At 39.0% G+C, this 22636-nt stretch overlaps 6 protein-coding genes across 7 annotated transcripts; 3 read left to right on the forward strand and 3 right to left on the reverse strand.

The window, feature by feature from the left end:
- Positions 1 to 44: 44 nt before the first annotated feature.
- On the reverse strand, positions 45 to 3161 carry LOC9305384 (monogalactosyldiacylglycerol synthase 1, chloroplastic). Of its 2 annotated transcripts, none has more exons than XM_021017254.1 (8): positions 2412 to 3161; positions 1787 to 1972; positions 1405 to 1566; positions 1174 to 1315; positions 877 to 1101; positions 728 to 790; positions 481 to 555; positions 45 to 399 (listed from the first exon to the last, which is right to left on the reverse strand). In XM_021017254.1, the coding sequence occupies exons 1-8, from the start codon at positions 2420 to 2422 to the stop codon at positions 163 to 165; spliced, it is 1101 nt and encodes a 366-aa protein (XP_020872913.1). In that variant the 5' UTR covers positions 2423 to 3161; the 3' UTR covers positions 45 to 162. The 2 variants fall into 2 exon arrangements, with proteins under 2 accessions (XP_020872913.1, XP_002869313.1); XM_002869267.2 differs by having other exon boundaries at positions 1787 to 1959; positions 2412 to 3150.
- Positions 3162 to 4345: 1184 nt separating this feature from the next.
- LOC9305385 (lariat debranching enzyme) lies at positions 4346 to 7241 on the forward strand. Its single transcript, XM_002867233.2, has 9 exons — positions 4346 to 4975; positions 5064 to 5221; positions 5300 to 5421; positions 5590 to 5783; positions 5871 to 6053; positions 6137 to 6255; positions 6356 to 6489; positions 6616 to 6735; positions 6913 to 7241. The coding sequence occupies exons 1-9, from the start codon at positions 4853 to 4855 to the stop codon at positions 7014 to 7016; spliced, it is 1257 nt and encodes a 418-aa protein (XP_002867279.1). The 5' UTR covers positions 4346 to 4852; the 3' UTR covers positions 7017 to 7241.
- Positions 7242 to 7354: 113 nt separating this feature from the next.
- LOC9303352 (peroxidase 46) lies at positions 7355 to 9263 on the forward strand. The gene is made up of 4 exons (XM_002867234.2): positions 7355 to 7810; positions 7883 to 8062; positions 8270 to 8435; positions 8651 to 9263. Exons 1-4 carry the CDS (start codon positions 7589 to 7591, stop codon positions 9061 to 9063), a joined length of 981 nt encoding a protein of 326 aa, XP_002867280.1. The 5' UTR covers positions 7355 to 7588; the 3' UTR covers positions 9064 to 9263.
- A 574-nt stretch (positions 9264 to 9837) lies between these two features.
- LOC9303353 (probable protein phosphatase 2C 59) lies at positions 9838 to 13101 on the forward strand. The gene is made up of 9 exons (XM_021016400.1): positions 9838 to 10004; positions 10239 to 10435; positions 10881 to 11008; positions 11339 to 11437; positions 11547 to 11705; positions 12024 to 12110; positions 12187 to 12278; positions 12502 to 12576; positions 12655 to 13101. The coding sequence occupies exons 2-9, from the start codon at positions 10356 to 10358 to the stop codon at positions 12868 to 12870; spliced, it is 936 nt and encodes a 311-aa protein (XP_020872059.1). The 5' UTR covers positions 9838 to 10004; positions 10239 to 10355; the 3' UTR covers positions 12871 to 13101.
- Positions 13102 to 13199: 98 nt separating this feature from the next.
- LOC9303354 (SEC1 family transport protein SLY1) lies at positions 13200 to 15446 on the reverse strand. Its single transcript, XM_002869268.2, has 2 exons — positions 15262 to 15446; positions 13200 to 15131 (listed from the first exon to the last, which is right to left on the reverse strand). The coding sequence occupies exons 1-2, from the start codon at positions 15290 to 15292 to the stop codon at positions 13342 to 13344; spliced, it is 1821 nt and encodes a 606-aa protein (XP_002869314.1). The 5' UTR covers positions 15293 to 15446; the 3' UTR covers positions 13200 to 13341.
- A 250-nt stretch (positions 15447 to 15696) lies between these two features.
- Positions 15697 to 17964, reverse strand: LOC9305386 (ADP-ribosylation factor 1). The gene is made up of 7 exons (XM_002869269.2): positions 17759 to 17964; positions 17593 to 17631; positions 17397 to 17459; positions 16804 to 16934; positions 16345 to 16392; positions 16071 to 16201; positions 15697 to 15995 (listed from the first exon to the last, which is right to left on the reverse strand). Exons 1-7 carry the CDS (start codon positions 17859 to 17861, stop codon positions 15962 to 15964), a joined length of 549 nt encoding a protein of 182 aa, XP_002869315.1. The 5' UTR covers positions 17862 to 17964; the 3' UTR covers positions 15697 to 15961.
- Positions 17965 to 22636: the final 4672 nt, after the last annotated feature.

The raw sequence follows: 22636 nt of genomic DNA on the forward strand, positions 1-22636 counted from the left end.
TAATTGGGAGTTTAATTAATTTATACTATTGTTAAAAAAAAAAAAAGTGAATAATCGGCCCTGATTATTGCATTTAGGGCAAAAAAATACTGTGATATTATTACACTCTTGTCTAAGAAAGGGGATTGAGTGATTGAATGAATAGAGTTACAAGATATATTATTAGGCAGTGCAAGAGAGTTGAGGAAGACAATTTTTTTGACGGACAAGCTCGTGCATATCATGCACTATCTTGAACACTGCTTCTGGTCTAGCCAGCCTCAATGCATTCTGTGACATTATCTCCAGCTCTTTCGATGCCGGTCCAAACCAATCCGCTACAATTTTCGATATCTCTTTTGGTGATTTTGAGAATTTCCCACATCCGTTCTCCACCACGTACGGTACATTCCCTGCCTCCTGCGCTCACAATCAAAAACCCCAAAAATTTGAAAACCTGAACCCAACATAAAAATGGGAAGGTTTTAGAGTGGAACTTACTTGACCAGCAATGTAACCGTTTAAGATTATCGGTAGCCCTCTTATCATTGCTTCAGCTATAGTGCCTGGACCAGCCTGCACAAGCCCAAGTCACAAACATAAATGAAGAAACCATCATTCAAAAGTCACTCTAGTTTCTGGTACAGTAGAGACTAGGAATGTTCAATCCAGGTCTCCGCTTTAACAAAAGCGGAATCTACTATCAGATCGATTTACATAGTTTTGTTTTTGGCTTTTTTCAGTTTACCTTTGTTATGATGCAGTCACAGGCACCCATACATTCCTCCATTTTTGTTATAAACCCCTTAACCTGTGACATAAAGAAAACTGTTGCAGCGACTTACATCGAATGCCTAAGATGCAAATTTGGTTTTACGGGTCAGAAATGTAGAGTACCTGGACTGGGATTTTCCAATCTAAGGAGCTTAATTTGCTTTGGAGTTTCTTGTTCCGTCCACAGATTACAAGAACCTGACCTACTGCTTCACCAAGACTCTCATCATACAAAGACTCTGCAAGTGCTCTTGCTGTTGCCTCGATGGGACCCATCCCTTCTCCTCCACCCATTAACAAAACAGCTGGAAGATTCTCATCCATCCCTAGCTCCCTTCTTAATTCAACCTGCGATTTTTCGGAGAGATACTATTAAGTCTGAAGAAACAAACAACAGCTCGGAAAGTTTCTAAAACCGACCTTTGGGCGAACAGGCTTCACAAAGGAAGGTCGAACAGGAAGGCCATAAACTTTGATTTGTGATGTTTCAAGTCCTGCTTTTTGAGCCCTTTTAGCCACTTCTGTTGATGGGCAATAACATCTTGTCACAAGCTTATGAAACCTAACCATCAAAACAAGCATGTTGTAACTATATATCAAGAAAATATCCCATAGAACCTTTAACACGAATGATTTGATAAAATTACTAACCATGTGGGATGGCAAGTGCTCAAGTCTGTAATAACTGTGGTGAACACGATTTTCTTAAGCAAGCCTTTTGATCTTAGGACACGAAGTGGGACATGTTGCATCAACGGATGAACACTGATTATGATGTCTGGTTGATATTTCATTAACCCTTGGGCGATTTCCCTGTAAGTTTTAAAACATTGGTATCAGATTGGACAAGAAAAAGACACGAGACAATTCTATAAGAGAAGCAAAGACCAACAAAAGCTATAGGCTAAATATGATGCTCCTTTCTCATAGGAACAATTGAAAACTCTTGAGTAGAATCTTCTCAAAATTATAGTTGGAACAGACAAATGAATTAATTTGAAGGAGTAACCAAACTATAGACCTTAATCCTCACCTGGCAATAAAAGTCGAAGTTGCAGCAAAATTAGATTGATGAATAATGCGTGGAGATGTACCATAATAAGTCATTTTCCACAGAGTTCCATGTTTCACCAGAAAATTATAGCTCCTGGGAAGCTGGTTGAACGGCCAGGGCGTATGATCTGTCCACAAATCCGTAATAAACACCTGCGCAAGCACTCTTAATGAACGGAACAAAATCAACAATGGCTCACACTACTTAAAGTACCAAAGATTTAGACTTTCAATGTATTTGGTTGATTATCCCAAGAACCAAATTTAATTTAGACTCTTCAGCTGGAACATTCCAACGCAACCAAGTGAATTAAACGCAATTCTATTTACTTACATGAACCAAACAACTAAAAACTTATTTTCTCTAATTCAAGAAAACTTTAAACCTGACTACAAGTTTATACTTAAACTGAATCTGAAGCTTCTAAGGAATCTAAAACTAAGAAGAAAGAATAGAGATTCTCCGAACATCTCATTGGTCTTAGCAGCCAAACAGACACTTCAATTTATAACGAAAACTTGTAAGAGTCTCAAACTCAAATCCATCAACCAATACCAATCGTGATTCTACCAAAAACAAAAAGGAAGGAAATGTCAAGACGAACCTGGTACTCATCTCCAAACTCCTGGTTAAAAGCAGCTTTAATGGCTTCCGCAGAAGCTCTGTGGCCACCACCAGTATCACTCATCAAAATCAAAACTTTCTTCGGCCGATCAGCTTCGACGCCATTCAACGGCAAGCCCTCCTCACCCAAAACGCCACCAGTCCCATCTTCCCTAATACCATTCTCATCGCTCGACAATCCGACTCCTCCGACGGAGGCAAAGCTCTCCGGAACCACTTTATCGCAGTGAAACCTAATAAAGCTATTGAAATCGCTGATAAACCTACGGAGACTCGAATCGGCACTGCTCTTAGTGTTGAAGCTCAGGGAAGCTAGGGTTTTTCCCGTCCTTCGGGAGGGTAAAGTCCGGAAACCATTGAAGTACAAGGCATTGGGCGATGAGAGAGCGTACCCATCTGAAATCGAACACGGAGATCGATTTCGAGAGGCAAAACCTCTGAGCCGTGGGAAGAAATCAAAGACCGGTGCCGCTGATTCCTGGGTTACCGTTGAAGGGTTTTGCATATTTGATAGAGAGAGAGAGAAGAGAGATTCAAATAGACATGAATGATCAAGCGTGTCGCGGGAGAGATTGGAACCACAAAGATAGGATTTTTAAGAGCAGAGTGGATGATGGATTCAGGACGATGACGATATTGGAGTTTTGTTGTTTTTATGTAAGAAGGAAGACACTGCTTTTGGCTAAACCGAAAAACTTATCCGAATATTCTGTGGGCAATTTCTACCAAAATTCAGGTAACCAATCAACCAATTTATGTAAATGTAAATATCGTGTACACATTAATAGTTTCCAAATAAAAAGAATAAAAATATATATTTGTGATTCTCTAATATCAAGTTAAAGCTTATAAACGGATGTCGGCATAATGGACGAATTAATACCAAATTTTTAGCACTTTACTTATCAGCCATGGTTCTTTATCATAAAAGGCATTTGTTTTTGGTTCTTACATGAATGATATCACTATCACCTCTAAAAATCTAAAGTAACAATGAGCGGAAATGTTCAATTTTTTTTTTTGTGTGTATTAATATGTTTATTTTGTTTTTGATGAAAGAGTGAAATATCATGAGTTTGTTAGTGGTTTTAACCAATTGATTATGAATTATGTTTTTATATTCTAGATTCATATAGTTTAGCTCAATTCTCTCTCTTTCATTTTTCAACCAATAGATTTTCCGCCACTGACCCGAGCCATCCAAGCCACATGGTAGATAGTAGATACTAGTATGTATAGTCTACATGAGACATGAGTACATGGTTTCGTTGGTAAAATAATTCATGAACACTTAAACAGCGATTCTTTTCTTTTCAAAACAACGATTCTTGTTTCTAAAAAAAAAAAAAAGAGTTATGACCCCGTTTACCAGGAAAAAGAAGAAGATGAAAAGAGTTATAATTCGATTTTAGACGTATTATTGCAATAATTAAGATTTTAAAACTCGAGAGTCAACGTTGGCATTCTGATGCGCATGAAACACATGCTTCCAATTCTCTCAACTTGTTCCTCTATCTTATACGAGTATAGTCTAGTATAGTTTTTGAGGTACTTTTGTTTTGTTAAAGTATTTGAGAAACTTAGACATAATAAGTAAATTTTTAAAAAGGTTTATATTAGATTCATTAGAAAGGAGAAAAGTGGAAGGAACTCGTCGTGAAATAGAATTCGTTATTAGTAAGAGTACGGCCGACCAAAGAACAAGAAAAAGGCAAGCATGGTGTGAAAGCTAAAAGATGGCGAGGCATGCCTTTCACATGCTTTCAATTCTAACACAAAACGTGTTTTAGAAGGAAACTACGACGAACCTGACCAAAATTATTCTAAGATAAGATCTAACAAATGTCAAATATAGGTGCAAACCTAGGATATCCCTCACATTCTTTAGTTTCATTTTACATATTTCAAGAAAACTTAACAGACAAAACTAATTATATATACAACTCATAATCAACAGCTGAAACTATGATTATTAACCCATAATCAAAAAAGAAAGACAGACCATTATGAGCCAAATGACGATCTTCCCTATTTTAGATTTTACAAAGGACTAAAATCAAAACTCGCGGTAAAACATGGAAAACGGTTAAATGTTTAGTGGGTTCTTGGGCCCAATTTAGCATTCCGTCGGTAACCTTCATACACCGCCGTTGATTGTTCTTCTTCATTCCGCGCCGCCGTCCCGCGATTTTTTTTTTCTTTTGTTCGAAACGACGTGGTTTGGTAATTTATGAAAACGATGTCGTTGTTGTTCTTCTCCTTCTTCTCAATTTTGATTCTCAAAAACAAACCCTAAATCCCCGCTTCTTCTCTGCTCTTACTCAATTCGTCTGACTCTTGGTACTTGCCCACTACTCGAATTCAAATCGAAAGTTGAGCTCGTCGAATTTGTGAAACCCTAAAATAGTAGAATTCAGAGAGATGAAGATTGCTATTGAAGGTTGTATGCATGGAGACCTAGACAATGTGTATAAAACAATTCAACATCATGAACAGATTCACAACACTAAAGTCGATCTCCTCCTCTGCTGCGGCGATTTTCAGGTAATCGTAAAGTTTTTACCTCGAAAAAAAGATCCATTCGATTCTGCTTCTTAATTCTGAAAATTCGTTCTTGCTGGAAAAAACTTAGGCTGTTAGAAATGAGAAAGACATGGATAGCCTCAACGTACCTAGAAAATACAGAGAGATGAAATCTTTCTGGAAGTACTACTCCGGCCAAGAAGTTGCTCCGATTCCCACAATTTTCATTGGTGGGAATCACGAGGCTTCTAACTACTTATGGGAATTGTAAGTTTTCTACTACTTGAATTAGGTTTCTGAAGCTCAAAATTGTGTTCTTGATGGTTGCTTGTTGTTGTGCTATAGGTATTATGGGGGTTGGGCTGCCACCAATATATACTTTTTGGGTTTTGCTGGAGTTGTCAAGTTTGGTGATGTGCGAATTGGAGGCCTTTCGGGTATCTACAAAGAGCGGCATTACCGTTCAGGTTTGTTTCTTCTTCATCTCTCTTATAAAGTACCAAGCTTTTAGCTTTTGAAATAGGAAAAAACTTGGATTTCTGAGTCAGTGTGTATATTGGAAATGTTTAGATTAGGGAACTCTTTGTTTTGTTGTTGTTTGTCAATAAAGTGAAATCAGTCGTTTTTTTGAGTAGGACACTTTGAGCGGCCTCCATATAATGAGAGCACCATTAGATCGGTCTATTATGTCCGTGAGTATGATGTCCAGAAGTTGTTGCAACTTGAAGAGCCGCTTGATATATTTCTCTCACATGATTGGCCTGTTGGTATCACTGATTATGGAGACTCAGAAGCACTTATGCGGCAAAAACCATACTTTCGTCAAGAGGTAAATCTGATCAATTTGGGAACATGATTCTACTTCTTCATTTTGTTTTGAGAGGTTTGCAATTGATTTGACCAAAATTTGTTACAGATCGAGGAAAAAACTCTTGGAAGTAAACCAGCGGCTCTACTGCTAGAAAAACTGAAGCCTCGGTATTGGTTTTCTGCTCACTTACACTGCAAATTTGCTGCTGCTGTTCAACATGGGGATGATGGATCAGTGACAAAGTTTCTTGCCCTTGATAAATGCCTTCCAGGGAAAAAGTTTTTACAGGTTCGTTTTCCTTCCTGTCCACCTTATGCTTTGTTCTTTTGAAACAAAAAGGATATCTTATAATTTCCTAGAATGTTCAATAGATTATTGAAATCGAATCAGAGCCTGGACCCTTTGAAGTCCTATACGATGAAGAGTGGCTAGCAATCACACGAAAGTTCAATTCTATTTTCCCGCTAACAAGGAGATACGCAAACTTCAGGTATACCATCTCGAACAAGCTACCTACTAAGACATGTTTATATATCTTCCATTTATTTTTCTACCCACGGTCCCACTTACGCATTGTTTTGAGACAATAGCACTGCTGGAACTATACAAGAGAGCCGTGAGTGGGTGAGGAAGAAGCTAGAAGAAAGGCAATTTAAACCTTTTGAGTTTGCGAGGACAGTACCTGCATATAACCCATCACAACGTATATTTGATTCCATTCCTGGTAAGTTAAATAATGTTGTGGATATAAAGGATTTTGTCAAGTTGATGAATCAGTGATGAGATATATTAGGGCGTAAAGTATAAGTATAATCGATTAAAAGTGTTTGATTCTTGTGGAATTATGTAGAGATCCCACAAAATCCCCAGACGCTGTCTTTGTTAGAGCTCCTTGGTCTCCCATATCTCCTTGATTCATCACCAGTAACAGGGGAAAGAACCGAGATCCCTGCTTCACCAGCTCCATCAGGTATGACCATAGCTTTCTTTGTAGATGAGGACTTGGTTTGGGATTATCAGATACATATTCTGTGAAGTTGTTCATTTACTCATTCTATCTGCCTTGTCATGGAACTGCATCAAGCACCAATGACAGAGATGTTTTGGTCAGTGTCAAGAATCAAACATGTCTTGTTGCGTATTGCAGATCTTCCGACATATGATAGCGAAGAAATCCTAATTGATGACATTGATGAAATAGAAGAGATAGAAGAGGCAAAAGCGGATGACCCTACGAGAGACGAGGCATGAATATCTCCATTCCAGTGGTCAGAATTTCTGTTCTCTTGCTAATATCTGACTGCTTAATCGTCAAACTGGAAAACAACCACATTAGTTGGGATTCTGTGATTGGAAAACCAGGTTTTTTCTACATTTTTAAAATCAGCATAAGTTTTATTTGTGATTTTAAAGATAAGTGAATCATAAATGTCTCGGAGAAATAAAAAAGATTAGAAATTAATGTTCATCCATTAATCAAGAAAGTTGATCACTTTTTCTTCCAGAATTTCTCTTGCATGCATTGGCTTGTGAAGTTATTCGCTGACAAAACCCATAGATAAGTATGTCGTATTCTCTTAGAACCATGGATGATGCTGGAAATATTGGATTCAACAAAACACGACCATCAATGATTCTTCATTGAATACGTTGACTTAACTTCATCACCTCAACTATTTTTCTATCTCTGACACAAACATCAAATGCAAATTATGAAGTGAACAGTTATAGTTTATTACGACAACCTTCAATATCCTCGTCTCTCTCCGTTTCTATTGTCATTGTCACTTTCCTTTTTGGTTCAAAAACACAGAGACAATAAAATGGCGTCCTCTTACAAACTAAACTATTCCTCTATTCTTCATCTCCTTCTGTTTCTTTCTAGTCTTCTCACTTCCTCCGCCAACCTCTCATTTAATTTCTACGCCGGTTCTTGTTCTGTAGCCGAGTTTCTAGTCAGAAACACCGTTAGATCAGCTACCTCCTCCGATCCAACGATCCCGGGGAAACTCGTCCGTCTCCTCTTCCACGACTGTTTCGTCCAGGTAAGACACACTCATTACGAATTACAAAGGAAAGTGAAACAATTTGGCTTGAGATTTGTTTGTTGTTGCAAGGGTTGTGATGCGTCAGTGTTGATACAAGGGAATGGCACAGAGAGAAGTGATCCCGGAAATGCCTCTCTTGGAGGATTCTCAGTCATAGACACAGCCAAGAACGCCATCGAGATTTTATGTCCGGACACTGTTTCCTGCGCTGACATAGTCGCACTTGCTGCTAGAGACGCCGTCGAAGCTGTAACATTCACTTTACTTCAATCTACTGTATATTGCTCTAATCCGGTTTAACCAATCCCAACTGAACCGAAAGCATGAAATCGACAAAAAAACATATAAACCTATTCTGTATCATTTTCTAATAGAAAAGAAAATAACCGGACTTGGAGATACATAAAACCGGTTATCCTTCTTAAGGTTTGAATGTTTTCTTTTTTGGCGGGACAGGCAGGAGGACCGGTGGTTAAGATTCCGACAGGGAGGAGAGACGGGAAAGAATCGATGGCTGCAAACGTAAGACCGAACATCATCGACACAGATTTCACTCTCGATCAAATGATCGATGCCTTCTCTTCTAAAGGCTTGTCCATTCAAGATCTCGTTGTCCTCTCTGGTATCAAACTATCAATCAATGTTTCTAAACGCTTTTTATCAATTTCCCCAAAATGTTTTGCTAAACTCTAACAGAGTATGAAACAGAGTTTGCTTCAAGCCTACACGAATTGACTAAGCCGGATTGGTCATTCAATTTACTCTTTGGTTAAGTCAATTCTTGTTGTAGCAAACTCTGTTAAACTCCTCAGATTCTTCTTTTATACTTGCATTTAGGAGCACACACGATTGGAGCATCACACTGTAACGCATTCAATGGAAGGTTTCAACGAGACTCGAAAGGAAACTTCGAGCTAATCGACGCGTCTCTCGACAACTCCTACGCAGAGACACTAATGAACAAATGTTCGTCCTCGGAATCCTCGTCATTGACAGTGAGCAACGATCCAGAGACATCTTCCATATTCGATAATCAGTACTATAGGAATCTGGAGACTCACAAGGGTTTGTTCCAGACGGATTCTGCTTTGATGGAGGATAATCGGACGAGGACGATGGTGGAGGAATTAGCGAGTGATGAGGAAAGTTTTTATCAGAGATGGAGTGAGTCGTTTGTGAGACTGAGTATGGTTGGTGTGAAAGTTGGTGAAGATGGTGAGATAAGACGTTCTTGTTCTTCCATTAATTGAAAACATTTCTGCTTCTTAATTAATTTGACCCAATTTGGATAGTTAGTATGTAATGTTATGTTATCTCCCAATTTTTATTTTGATAGTTTTGGTACTTGAAAATCAATCGTCTTTTAGTTGTCGAGACAGATCCTCTTTCTAAAGCTGCGTGTAATATGGGAAACACATTTTTCGATTTGGAGGAGTCTTTGAATCCTAAACGAGACGGAAACTAATATTAATATATGAAAAGATTAACCAATATTATCGGCATCAAATTATTTTTTTTAATTTTGACAAACGAGCTTTCATATATAAGAACAACAACTTTTAAAATTGTATATTTTATAAAAAACCATGAGCAGCAAGAAAGTGAAATAAATTATTTACTAGTGACTTTTGGCTATGTGTAAAGGTTATTGTTGTATGATCGCTAAGAGGACGTGAGATAAATCAACGATAGAACATCATCTGCATGTGACAGCCACGTGTCGAAATCCAGTGAGAAGGACGGTTGATTCATTCTAACTTGGGTTCACCGTAAAGTTGACAAACCCAAACAAAATAAAATAAAAAGGAAGGAATAATAATGATCTTTTTAGGAATACAATTAGGCCCACGAAATTTTCTATTTGCTTATATAGAGATGACATAAATATATTTCTTTCTCTTATTACCCACGTACTTATCCTTAAATTTAATCATTATTATTATTAATTGCTAATAATGAAAAATAAAAATTAGATAATAATTGTATCCATAATTAATTGTCTACAAAATGGAGTATCAAATTTCAAAAGGTTAGCTGTTTGTTCGTCATATTAATTTCTCTAAGTTTGTCAAAAACGAAGACCACAGCGATTGCAGGATCCCTAAATATTGTCGGGGCGTTGAATCTTACAAATTTGCTAGTGTATATTCTCGTCAAATCTGTATCTTCCTTCTTCCTTCTTCTTCTTCTGGTACGCTCTCAGTTCTCCCCCAATTTTTCGATCTGATCGTGCTCAATCCATTGCCATTTCCATTTATCTGCTCATATTTTTTGCTCAATCCATTTATATTTCCAATTATCTGGTCATTATTTGTGCTGTGGATAGTCGTTCTGGATTTTATATTCAAGCAGGACTCGATCTCGTCACTGGTTTTATATGTCTGTTGGTGATTCTTGACATATTATTGTTTTCGACGTTGTTTAGGGTTTGATTGGCGGACGAAGGAAGCTGAATCAGAGCTTCAGATTTGAATTTGATCTTTGATTTTGTTCCGGTTAAGTCACGACGAGGCTTTGGTGTTTGGAGCATTTCTGAGGAATTATGGGATATCTGAATTCTGTTTTGTCATCTTCGAGCCAGGTTCACTCCGACGATGGACCTGTTAGCGGCGGCGGCCTCAGGTTCACTTTTCTCCTTCTCCCCAGCTTAAATTATTGTTATAGGATTAAGAATGTAACAAGAAATTATAGATATGTGTGGAATTCACATCTTTCTCTTAGGTGGATAGAGGAGTTTCTTACCTTTAGTAATGTCTCTCTTATGTTGGAGAATCATGTCCTAGCTGCTGGTTTGAAACTTCGTCTTGGCTGATTTCTTCTGCTAACTCTGGCGTTATACTTATCTTTGCTGGTGTGAGTTAGGGAGTTATTTTGCAAAATAATAACTCAATAATACATGTCTCTCCTCAATAGTAGAACTTGTTCTTCGAATATAAGTAGATCTGTGATTATAAGTTTAGGCATTGGCATCCTTCCTAGAAATGTGACTGTAGATGCTGCTGTTGCTGTCAAATTTTTTTTTTAAAACATTCTTATGTGATGACTTTCATATACTTAATATGTACAGTCAGAATGGGAAGTTCAGCTATGGATATGCAAGCTCTCCCGGTAAAAGATCTTCAATGGAGGACTTCTATGAAACTAGGATTGATGGCGTTGATGGGGAAATTGTTGGTCTATTTGGAGTCTTTGATGGTATACATGTCTCTCTAGTTTACATGAACTAAATTATTGCCGACTATATCTTGCATGTGACAATTTCTAGTACTATTTAAAGTTTCTATCATATGCAGAATTGTATATCACTTTACATTATGTAGAAGTAGACATATTACTCTCAAGTTATATAGTAATTCGAGATTTAGTAAGGTCTGGTTTCACTTGATTTATAAGAACCATAGTTCATTGATGTCTACTGATCAAATAGTAATCGTACGTGAATATGATATCGTCTTTAATTACTTTTTACATGTTAAGGTGCTCTAAAGATGGCAATGTAGTGATATAGCTAATCTTTATTTCCAGGACATGGAGGTGCACGTGCAGCTGAATATGTGAAGCAAAATCTGTTCAGTAACCTGATCAGGCATCCAAAGTTCATATCTGATACCACAGCAGCCATAGGTTCTTTTCACTTTTAATCTTGTTAGCTAGATGATTCATTAAATAGACCCAGCAAGGTGCCGTAATTCATCCTTGTGATTTTTTTCATTTGCTTGCAATCTCATTTCAGCTGATGCATACAACCAAACAGACTCAGAGTTCCTTAAATCAGAAAATAGTCAGAACAGAGATGCTGGTTCAACGGCGTCAACAGCCATCTTAGTTGGTGACCGTTTACTTGTTGCAAATGTCGGGGACTCTAGAGCTGTTATATGCAGAGGTGGCAATGGTAATGCTTGTTCATTTTTTTTATTACTTTCCTTTTTTTTTGAATTTGAATGGAGATTAGAAGACTCTTCTAAGTGATTTATACCAAATGCCCCTACTTAGAGGATTAGACATTGCATCCAGTTCGACCAAGTCATTAGGTGTTGATTATTAAGAGGTCCAAAGGGAAACATAAAATGATAGTTTGTCAAACAGTATATGCAGGTCTTCGAGTCATAACTTACCCCACATAGTTATTATCACATGATAGCCCTTGTACATGAAATTTGCAATAAGTAGCGCTGTTTTGTATGGTACTAATACAATTATTTTGTCAAAGCTATTGCTGTATCCCGAGATCACAAGCCTGATCAAAGTGATGAGCGCCAAAGAATTGAGGATGCAGGAGGCTTTGTCATGTGGGCTGGTAAGGCAACATTTAATGGAAACTTCTCTTCTTATCTGTGTTTATTTCATTTTCTTAATTGGAATTATGCTAAAAGGAACATGGAGAGTTGGAGGAGTTCTTGCTGTTTCTCGTGCATTTGGCGATAGGTTGTTGAAGCAGTATGTTGTTGCTGATCCGGAGATACAGGTATTGACTTTGCGCTAAAATCTCCTCCCATATATAAAAATAACGACACTTTGTTATTAACAATTTAACTTAACCTGCATTGGGTTTAAAATAAGGTAGCTAAGGAATTGACAGAGTGACTACTTTGTGTTCCCACATACCCACATTGTAGACTATTTTCTAGAATGGCACTTTACCAATCTCCCTTCGTTCACTCATTAATTAGCATATATGGAAATTTCAGGAGGAAAAAGTCGATAGCTCTCTCGAGTTTCTCATTCTTGCAAGTGATGGTCTCTGGGACGTTGTATCTAACGAGGTAGGACATGTCGTTTGATTTCTAAACTTCCCAATCCTCGGACTTGAAAACTCATCTCTGTTAAATTCTTATCCTCAGGAAGCCGTAGGCATGATCAAGGCGATAGAAGATCCCGAGGAAGGTGCAAAGAGACTGATGATGGAAGCTTACCAAAGAGGAAGTGCAGACAACATAACTTGTGTCGTAGTACGTTTCTTTTCAGACCAAGCAGGAGGAATAGGTTCCAGCAGCACCAGTGTCCCAATCGATCATGGTATCATACCTGACCGAATCTCCGGTGACTCATCAACCTAGTTCTAACATTGGCAACGTTCATTCGGATTTCGTGATCTCAAAACAAGTGAATCTGGGAGATTATATATTGTTATAAAAAGGTCGAAGGTTTTCAAGAATATACAGACAAAACTCTTCACACGAACGTTTTTTTCTGTGTCGTGTATCTTTTGTTGTTGTTATACATTTGTTAAATTGGGCATGTAGCTAAACATAGAATAAATGTATTAGTACAAGTTCTGATTCATTCTACCTTCTGTATGCAAAATTTGTAGTTTCATGGATACACCTGATTTTACAACATAAATATCCATCCATCAAAATTGTAAATGAATATGTGAAATTGTGAATGGCATTAACAAAAATATTAGTTAAAAGGTATACACTTATATAAAATACAAAATAGTAAAAGCAAAAGTTGCAACTGCACCTAACAACACCAGGCTAACCAATCCACCTGACTAAGATTCAACCTTAAAAACCTGATATTCTCTATTTCAGTCCCATTTTTTGACCCAACACAGCGAGCTGCTCAACAAGCTCAGTTCCAGTAAGGATCTCTGTGGCTCCATATATAATGTTCTTAACCATCTCTTGTCGCTGCGAGAGCTCCTGCAAACTGCTATATTCGATGTAGTTACCTGCACCAATCATGAAAACTATGGCTTCTTTGAAAGGCCCCTTCACATAACTATTACCACTAGATCCTGACTTTGAAGCTCTCGGATCCAGCATGAGGTATGAATCGGTTTCTGGGTTTGGTTTTCCCTCAGTTAAGGCTTCAACTGTCCGCGCCACCGCCAGTTGCTGATCACTTGATAAGAGATTCTTGACCCCTGCAGTGACCGCGCTTATAGACTGACCATAAAGCTTCTCAGCCCAGTCAACAATGTTGCTTCTGCTTGCTGAGGCTGCCAAAGACACATTCAGCGACTTGATCTTTTTCACATACTGAAACGCTCTTGTATCGGCCTCAGCTTCACGCAATGCCGCTTCCACGGCTTCAACTTCAGCCTGGTTGATGGTTTCCAAGGAGATTAGGTACATGATGGCAAATCGTAACTTGTCCATTTTGGTACCCTTCCCTTTCAAAACAGATAGAAGCTCGCTCCTGTCTATGCTGCCTCTCACCATCATCTCATTCTCTTTCTTAGTGTATGCATCCAGAGATCGCTCCTTGATCTCTCCTAGCAGCGCAGTCGCAATGTTGGTGTGCTTGTCAATCACCTTCTTTCTCTCTGTCAACTCCGGAAGTGAGTTGACAGCATTCATCAGATGCTTGGTGTTCCCAATCAGATCAGCCCCATCAAACTCTGCACTCCCGTTCCCACCTCCAGTTCTCCTGTTAACCTCTTCCACGTCTTTTTTGTACTTATTCAACTGAGTTTCGATTTCTACAGCGACTTCAGGAAACTCTAAAGAACCATTTGCTGACCAGAACGGGTCTGAACTGTCTACAAATGTTTTCTTATCATCTTTTTGGCCAGGCAATTTCAAACTGTTGAGCTTTAGACCCAAAACATCATGAACAAGAGGCCTGTATCTGAAATCATGCTGAATCCCAACCGAGAGTTCAAAGTTTCTATCGAAAATACACAACAAAGGCCGCTGAAACGAACTAATGAAACCGCCTCCACCTTCGGTAAACAGATTGATCTTAGACAGAAGATGATCCCTCAGTTTCTGATCCAACGAAGATGCAACCATCTCCGCTGGTCCACCACGAGGACATCGGATTACAGGCACCACACCAAGCGTTGCCAATACACAGAACAGCCCATTAGCGACCTTTTCGATAATCTCCTCGATCTCTCTATCTCCTGCTGATGGATCATTCAACTGAAGATAGATAGATTCCTGAGCCAAAGAAAACATGTTATCTTCCAAAGTAACAAACTCGAGATACTGATCATGCACCGTTGCAAGTCTCTCAGTGGAACCGGAATTCAGAGTCGCAGAAGCGAGAGTTTCTAGGAGCGGGCGAGGGATACGATACGAGAAATTCAGATGATAGGAATGGTAAAGAGATCTAGAAGCATCTGCAATGATTCTCTGGATGTTGGATTCAGTGGGTTGAAGAAAGTAGACAGCTGCAGCATCACGAACAGCTTCTCTCTTTTTGTTGATGGACAAGGGAAGTGTAACTCCTTGTTTACGAAGATCCTTCACTTGCATCAGAGGAGCGATAATCTTCTCACAGAAATCGTCGTAGATCAAGGCCTTGTAACATTCCTCGTTTGGATTCAATGGTTGATTCAGGTTCAGCATCCGGATTATACATTCTGCGATCGGATGAAACAAAAAATGTACAACATCAATGATCAACCCCAAAAAAATGTAAAACGAAATACGAAATAATAATCACTAAAATTGAGACCATTAAACATATTAGATTCGAAGAGAAAACGTTACCCATCTGTTTGTTGCGGAGATTGAGAGCCATGGAACGGTTACTTGAAAGAAAATGTGTTAGGGAAAAATCTGAGTCTCTCTGACACCAATGAAGAAACGAAGCTCAATATACAGTTTTGAAGACGATGGCGTAACCGTAAATAAAATGTTTAAGATAATCAATTGGGCTATTCCCATCAAGGCCCAGGCCAAAAGCTGAAAAAAAATGATCAAGGAAAACCAAAATCGGTATTGATGATTTTGACTCTGTTGCTGCTCTTCAAAAACTGACTCACCTCAAAAATAGCTAATGAATATGATCACTTTAGCTTCTCATAGTTAGTACATGTGTGACCGAATAATTACTTGTTTTTTCATACGTCCCAGGCGAGTCCATCGATGTGGAAACACATTTTGTTTACTGAAAAAACGAGGTATTGTATATTGTGGAACATATATAAGAAAACATTAGTTGGGAAATGATAATACAAAGTGACTCAAGTTTAGAGAGAGAAAGCAGAACTGCAGAACAAGAAGGAAATAAGGTGTATTTTAGTAATCCTTATGGGTTAGTATCGAGTTACAAATGCTCACAGGGGGTCGGTATTGAACTAGATATTATTGTCTATAATTGATAAGCTATCAACTCTGTGGACCAAGAATGCAAAACTAGCACTAGGGAAGATGATTACACACTCCTGCTTTGTGGTGAGAGATGATGTTAGCCACTCCCTGATTTCAAGGTATTACTCAACCTGAAGGAGAAGAAGCATATTATATGAGAGTTTTGCTGAACAAAAACTTTCTGGGATTATTTCTCATGCGCTTACCAGTCTAAGCCCTCGAAAAGTCCTTCCCCTTTCACAGCACAAGTTTTGAAGATTGCCCATTGACGGCTCTTTATCTTGTGCAACTCCAAGGCCTCTGTCACAGCTGCATCGTCGAGTGCACCTGGTAGATCCTGTTATATCACATTAACAGAACTGTCATTACATATATGCAAAACCAAACAAATGTGGTACTGCTTCTCTCTATAACAGTGGCCTTGGTGAATTTATTAGAACTTGACGGTGAGGTAAACAGCTTGACATAGGTAATACTAACCTGCTTGTTTGCAAATATAAGAACCATTGCACCTTTCAGTTCCTCTTCCTGTATATAGGTTCCAAAACACGAAATAGCCTCAGTGATAAAAGCATTCTCTAGAGGCAAAAATCAAAACTTCCACAAGAGCAGCTCTGAAATGATACACAAAAAAAAACTGTACAGCAAGTCATGGTCACCAGTTCCCTTCCCAAGAATGTCTAATTATGACTACACCGGCTTTGACTTTTCCCCTCAGCTACTAACCAGAGAGATCTCAGGTTGGTGTCATCAACCGCAAGGCTTTTTGACATTCTAAGAACATTGAGTAGCAACATTTATAGCGTCCAGAACAGTTTCTAAACAGAGCTGGTATTGTATACCCAGTAGAGCTACCACCACCGTGAAAGTGTAACCCTCATCTATCAAGAGAGTAATAAACCAATTACATCGGAAGAGGAAACTTTAGCAGTAGTTTACCTCCAAAATTGCATGGAACTCCTCTTTCGCCACTCCGATTCTATCTGTATCACTCGAATCAACAACATAAATCACTGCTTGTGTATTTGGGAAATAGCATCTCCAATATGGCCTTATGCTCGTTTGTCCACCTGTTAACAAGAAAATTCTAGTTAATCATTCTCCAACGAATCAATTAAATATATCAAAGCAACTGTGGTAAATAGTGACCAAAGTAAGAATCTACAAAATTTGGTTGAGGTACAAAGAGTGCATGAAAATTATGCAGAGCAATGGACTACAAAGAGCTAAAACCACAAGAATATGTTTTAAGTAATTGCCTTCAAATAAATCTGGAACTCTTTCTCATCCATATTTAAAATAAGAGTCTCATTAAGTCACAGTTATTCATCAGTATAAGATCACTGACATCGTTTTACAATCTTTCCATATAAAAAACTCTAGTTTCTCAAGTGACATTAGAGTTAGATCTGCTATCATGGGCCCTTGAAATCTACTAGTCAACACTAAAGAAGACTAAGTGGACATATAAGTGCACGCTTTGATCTAAGATCAATCTAATGTTATATATCATCTTCATTAGCGAAACGTACCTAAATCCCAGACCTGAAACTTGATATTGTTGTACTGCACTGTCTCGACGTTAAATCCAATAGCTGCAGATAGGGAACAACATGAAATCAAATCAGCTGCCTTCGAAATGTCATCAGATTCAGCAGCTCCAAGATCCGACGCATAAATTCAATGAAACGAACCAAAATTGATGATAAAATGGAGAGAAACACATACTCGGAATCGTGGAGACTACCTCTCCCATTTGAAGCCGATCTGAAACACACAGAGTCCACGCAGAAATGCAACTCAAGACACAAAAAAACATTGAATCGAAAATCATAGCTACTTAGATATCTCAAAGTAATCACAAGTGCGTTTAGATTCAGAGAGAATGATTTACAGAGGATTGTGGTTTTTCCGGCATTGTCGAGGCCGAGGACGAGGATACGAGCTTCTTTGTTCCCAAATACGGAAGAGAACAACTTCGTGAACACGATTCCCATCTTCTTGTTTCTTCTGATCGGAATCAGATCATACGATCTAAGAAAGATTCGTCTCTTCGACCATTGAGCTCTCTTCACAGAGAGGAGAAGACAATGGAAGACGAAGAATTCCGAAACACTCTAAATTAACTAGCGGTACACATATGGGCCTAAACTTATTATCTGAGCCCACTAATATGTTGATAACCAACCAACATAACGATTCTCATTTCTTGGACTTTTTATCTAACTAGTCCACAATCATATCATATGAAAGTTTTTTATTTATGTACACCAAAAAAAAAGAGATTTATTATATTTGAAATTCACATCATATTTTAAATTTTAATTGTGTATCAAAGTTATGATTGCTAGAACTTAGAATATAAAGAACAACACTTCTTTATTAGATTTAGAAACTCTCACAAAACTAAATCTCTTCTCTCTAAGTCTCATAGAACATCTCTCCATGAACCCTTGTATTTATATAGAACTTGGACATCTCCCAAGTCTATTTGGATTTGGTTAAACACAAACTCTATCTAGATACTTTATCATTATCTAAAACATATTTGTGAATATCCTTACTTATCTCTAGAAGCTTCTTCTTCTAAGAGATAACTTCTTCTTTAAGTCTTGAATTATCCAACATTCTCCCCCTTAATTCCAACTTGAATTTTGGGAGTCTTGATCTCTTCAACACCGATTAGGTCCCGCATTTCCTTGAACTTGAATCTTCCCAATGGCTTGGTAAGAATGTCCGCCTTTTGGACCTCTCCGGATACATGCTCAACTTCGATTTGTCCGTCTTCCACACATTCCCGAATAAAATGATACTTCGAAAGTATGTGCTTACTTCTCCCATGAAACACCGGATTCTTGGTCAAAGCTATAGCCGATTTATTGTCAATCCTTAGTAAGACCTTCTCGCCTTCAACGCTTAGTATCTCACTCAACAATTCTTTAAGCCATATAGCTTGTTTCGCGGCTTCCGTAGCTGCCATGAATTCCGCTTCGCATGAGGACAATGCGACCTTAGGTTGCTTTTGTGATGTCCAAGTAATCGGTGATGAACCAAAATAGAAAACGTGTCCCGCGGTGCTTCTTCCGTCGTCAATATCAACATTGTGACTACTATCACTATATCCGGTGATTCTCCTTGACCCGTCTCTCTTGAAAAACAAACCAAAGTTTGTTGTTCCTCTTACATACCTTAATATATGCTTGACCGCAATCCCATGAGAATTTCTTGGACTTTGCATATACCGGCTTAGAACTCCAACAGCAAAGGAGAGATCCGGTCTTGTGTGTAGGAGGTACCTAAGACAACCAATGGTTCGTCTATACTCGGTTGCATCAATCTCTGGTTCTTCTTCCAACTTGTTAATCTTTTGACTTGGATGCATTGGTGTATGAGTCAAGTTACACGATTCCATCTTAGCATTAATAAGAATTCCTTGAGCGTATCTTTCTTGCTTTATCTTTATCCCATCCACTCCTTGAATCACTTCTATGCCAAGATAATACGTTAACTTCCCTAGGTCCGACATCTCGAATTTCTTTGACATATCTTCTTTGAATTCGTTGATGACCTTAAGTGTGGTTCCCGTCACAAACAAATCATCCACGTAGATAGCCACAATCAAGACGTCCTTCTTGTCGTTCTTCCGATATACCGTCGGTTCCTTGATACATTTGTTGAAGCCCATCTCTCTTAAGACTTGGTCGAGTTTTACATTCCATGCTCTAGGAGCTTGTCGTAAGCCGTATAGAGCCTTGTAAAGTCGATACACTCGATCTTCCTCACCTTTCTTCACAAAACCCTCCGGTTGAGTTACGTAGACTAACTCCTTTAAGTCTCCGTTTAAGAATGCAGTTTTCACGTCTAGGTGGTGAATCTCCCAACCAGTTGTTGCTGCTAAGGCTATGAGAAGGCGTATAGTTTCGAGACGTGCCACCGGAGCAAACACTTCATCAAAATCTATGCCTTGTTGTTGTACATAGCCTTTAGCTACAAGCCTTGCCTTGTATTTATTAACCGAGCCATCCGCTTTCTTCTTGATCTTATAAATCCACTTAAGACCAATAGGTTTAACATCAACCGGTTTATCAACGAGTTCCCATGTCTTGTTCTTGAGAATTGAATCCAACTCGGCTTGCATTGCATCAATCCATTCCTTTTGATGTTCAGCTTCAAAGTAATTTTCGGGTTCTCCGTCTACCGTAAGTAGTAACCTACCACTTTCTTGTTCTGCAAGCAACACATAATCATCAAGGTAGCTAGGTTGTCTTATCGTACGGCCATATCTAGTCACTACTTGTTGATTCTCTGCTCCTTGATTCATGGCATTGTCAACATGTTCCTCTTCTTCTACCTCTTCTTCTACCTCTTCTTCCTCGTCTTGGTCTATAGGATCTTGATCCGGATTATGGTTTTCATTGGCTTGATCATCACCATATCCATCTCCATTATCTATAATACCTCCACAAGTGAGTTTAAACCTACCCGGTTCATCATTGGATTCATTTGTTGTAGATGACCAGTTCCAAGCTTTCTTTTCATCGAAGACCACGTCTCTACTAACAATTACTTTCCTTGAGACCGGGTCATAGAGTCTATAGGCTTTAGAACCCGGCTCGGTTCCAAGATTGACCACGCTCCTTGACCTTTCATCTAGCTTCTTAAGATGTGGTCCATTGATTTTAGCGTAGGCCATACAACCAAAGACTCTCAAATGTTCTATGTTCGGTTTCTTGAACGTGAAGCACTCGTAAGGCGTTTGACCCTTCAAAGCCTTAGTAGGAACTCGATTAATGAGGTAGGTTGAATGACGAACAGCTTCTCCCCATAAGTGATTCGGAATCCTCATTGCCTTAAGTAAGCTTCTTGTCATCTCCATTAATGTCCGGTTTCTTCTTTCAACTACACCATTTTGTTGTGGTGTGTAAGGAGCAGTAAGATGTCTTGTTATTCCTTTTTCTTCACAAAAGGAAGTGAATTGAGCTGAGGTAAACTCTCCTCCTCTATCGGTGCGAAAAGTTTTCACGGTTAACCCGGTTTGTTTCTCCACAACTTCTTTAAACTTTTTAAACCGATCGAACGCCTCACTCTTTTCCTTTAGCAACATGGTCGACATGTACCTAGAAAAATCATCAATTAAGACGAATACATACCGGTTGTTAGCTGGTGTTGGTGGTGAGATTGGCCCGCATAAGTCGCCATGAACTAATTCCAATGCTTGTGCTGCACGGAAGCTTGTTTTTATCGGAAATGACTTTCTTGTTTGTTTTCCGGCTAAGCACACGTCACACACACTCTTTTCATGTAGAGTTCGTGGCATTCCTTCGACCATCTCCTTTTGTACCATATTATTCATGACACCAAAGCTCACATGTCCAAGTCTTGAGTGCCACTTCCATGTTTCTTCATCATCACGTAAAAGTAGACACATTGGACTGCTTATTTTCATCGGGGTTTTGTAGAGTCGGTTTGGAGATCTTGTGACTCTTACAAGCAACTTTCCACATGGATCACTTAGTGTTAACATGTCTTCTTTCATGTGTACTTCGCACCCACCTTCAGTTGCTTGTCCAAGACTCAATATGTTGTGTTTTAGCTCGGGTATGAGATAGATGTCTTTGAGAGCTCTTTTCTCTCCGGTCTTGCACACAAAGACAATCGTTCCTTTGCCAATGATATTCACACACGAGCCATCGCCAAACCTCACTTTACCTTTTACGTTCTCATCTAGGCTTGAGAAGAAATCTTTGTTCCCCGACATGTGGTTACTTGCACCGGTATCTAAATACCAAATACTCGAGTTGTTATTATTATCATAGTTCTTAGGGATTACCTTATCTTCGTTAAGGAACACGACTTCATGGACATATAAGGCATCGGCTTCTTGTGTCTCGTTTAGGTTAGCTTCTTGGTTTTGCATTGGTTTCTCGGGACATGTCAATGCAAAGTGACCCGCTTTGTCACATCTCCAACATATTACCTTGGAACGATCTCTTTTCGATTTTGGTTTTTCTTCCGCAGCTGTTGCTCCTTGATCTTGGCTATTGAATCTCCCTCGACCCCTACCTCTACCAAAGTTTCCTCTGCCCCTACCAAAACCTCGTCCTCCTCTGTTTCCGTAACCTCCTCTGTTTCCGCCGTAGCCTCCGTGGCTATTGTTTGAAAACAAGAGTTTACTTTGATCCTCTCCTTGAGTCTCATCCCTTATACGCTCATCGTAAGCTTTTATTCTCCCTACTATTTCTTCAAATCCCGTTGTTTCTAAGTCTAGGACTTGCTCAAGAGAAGCTACAATTTGTATGAATTTTCCTCTAGGAAGACTTGTCAAGAACTTCTTCACCAACTTCGTTTCGTCAATTGTATTTCCGAGAGACGCAGATTGGGAAGCTATTCCCGAAATCTTACCCGCAAAGTCATCAACCGAGTCGGTGTCTTCCATCTTCAACCGATCGAGTTGTGACATTAGGGTTTGGAGTCTTGCCACTTTAACACGGTCTGCTCCCTGGTGACGAGATTTGATCGCAGCCCACAGCAGCTTTGCCGTGCCTTGTTCTCCAATTTGTAGGATGAGGCTCTCGGGGATTGATTGAAATAGAAGAGCTGTCGCTACATTGTTCTTCTTTCTGTCCGTTGATCCTGGTTCTATGGTGTCCCATACTTCGCTTACACTTAACAAGATCTTCATCCTCATCGCCCAAACTGTATAGTTTGTTGTTGTTAACATAGGGCATTGGATTGTTGGGGCTCCAATGTCTTTTGTTCGTGTTGAAGGTTC

The sequence above is a fragment of the Arabidopsis lyrata genome, assembly GCF_000004255.2.
Source record: "Arabidopsis lyrata subsp. lyrata unplaced genomic scaffold ARALYscaffold_7, whole genome shotgun sequence".
In the NCBI taxonomy this organism is placed as follows: domain Eukaryota; kingdom Viridiplantae; phylum Streptophyta; class Magnoliopsida; order Brassicales; family Brassicaceae; genus Arabidopsis; species Arabidopsis lyrata.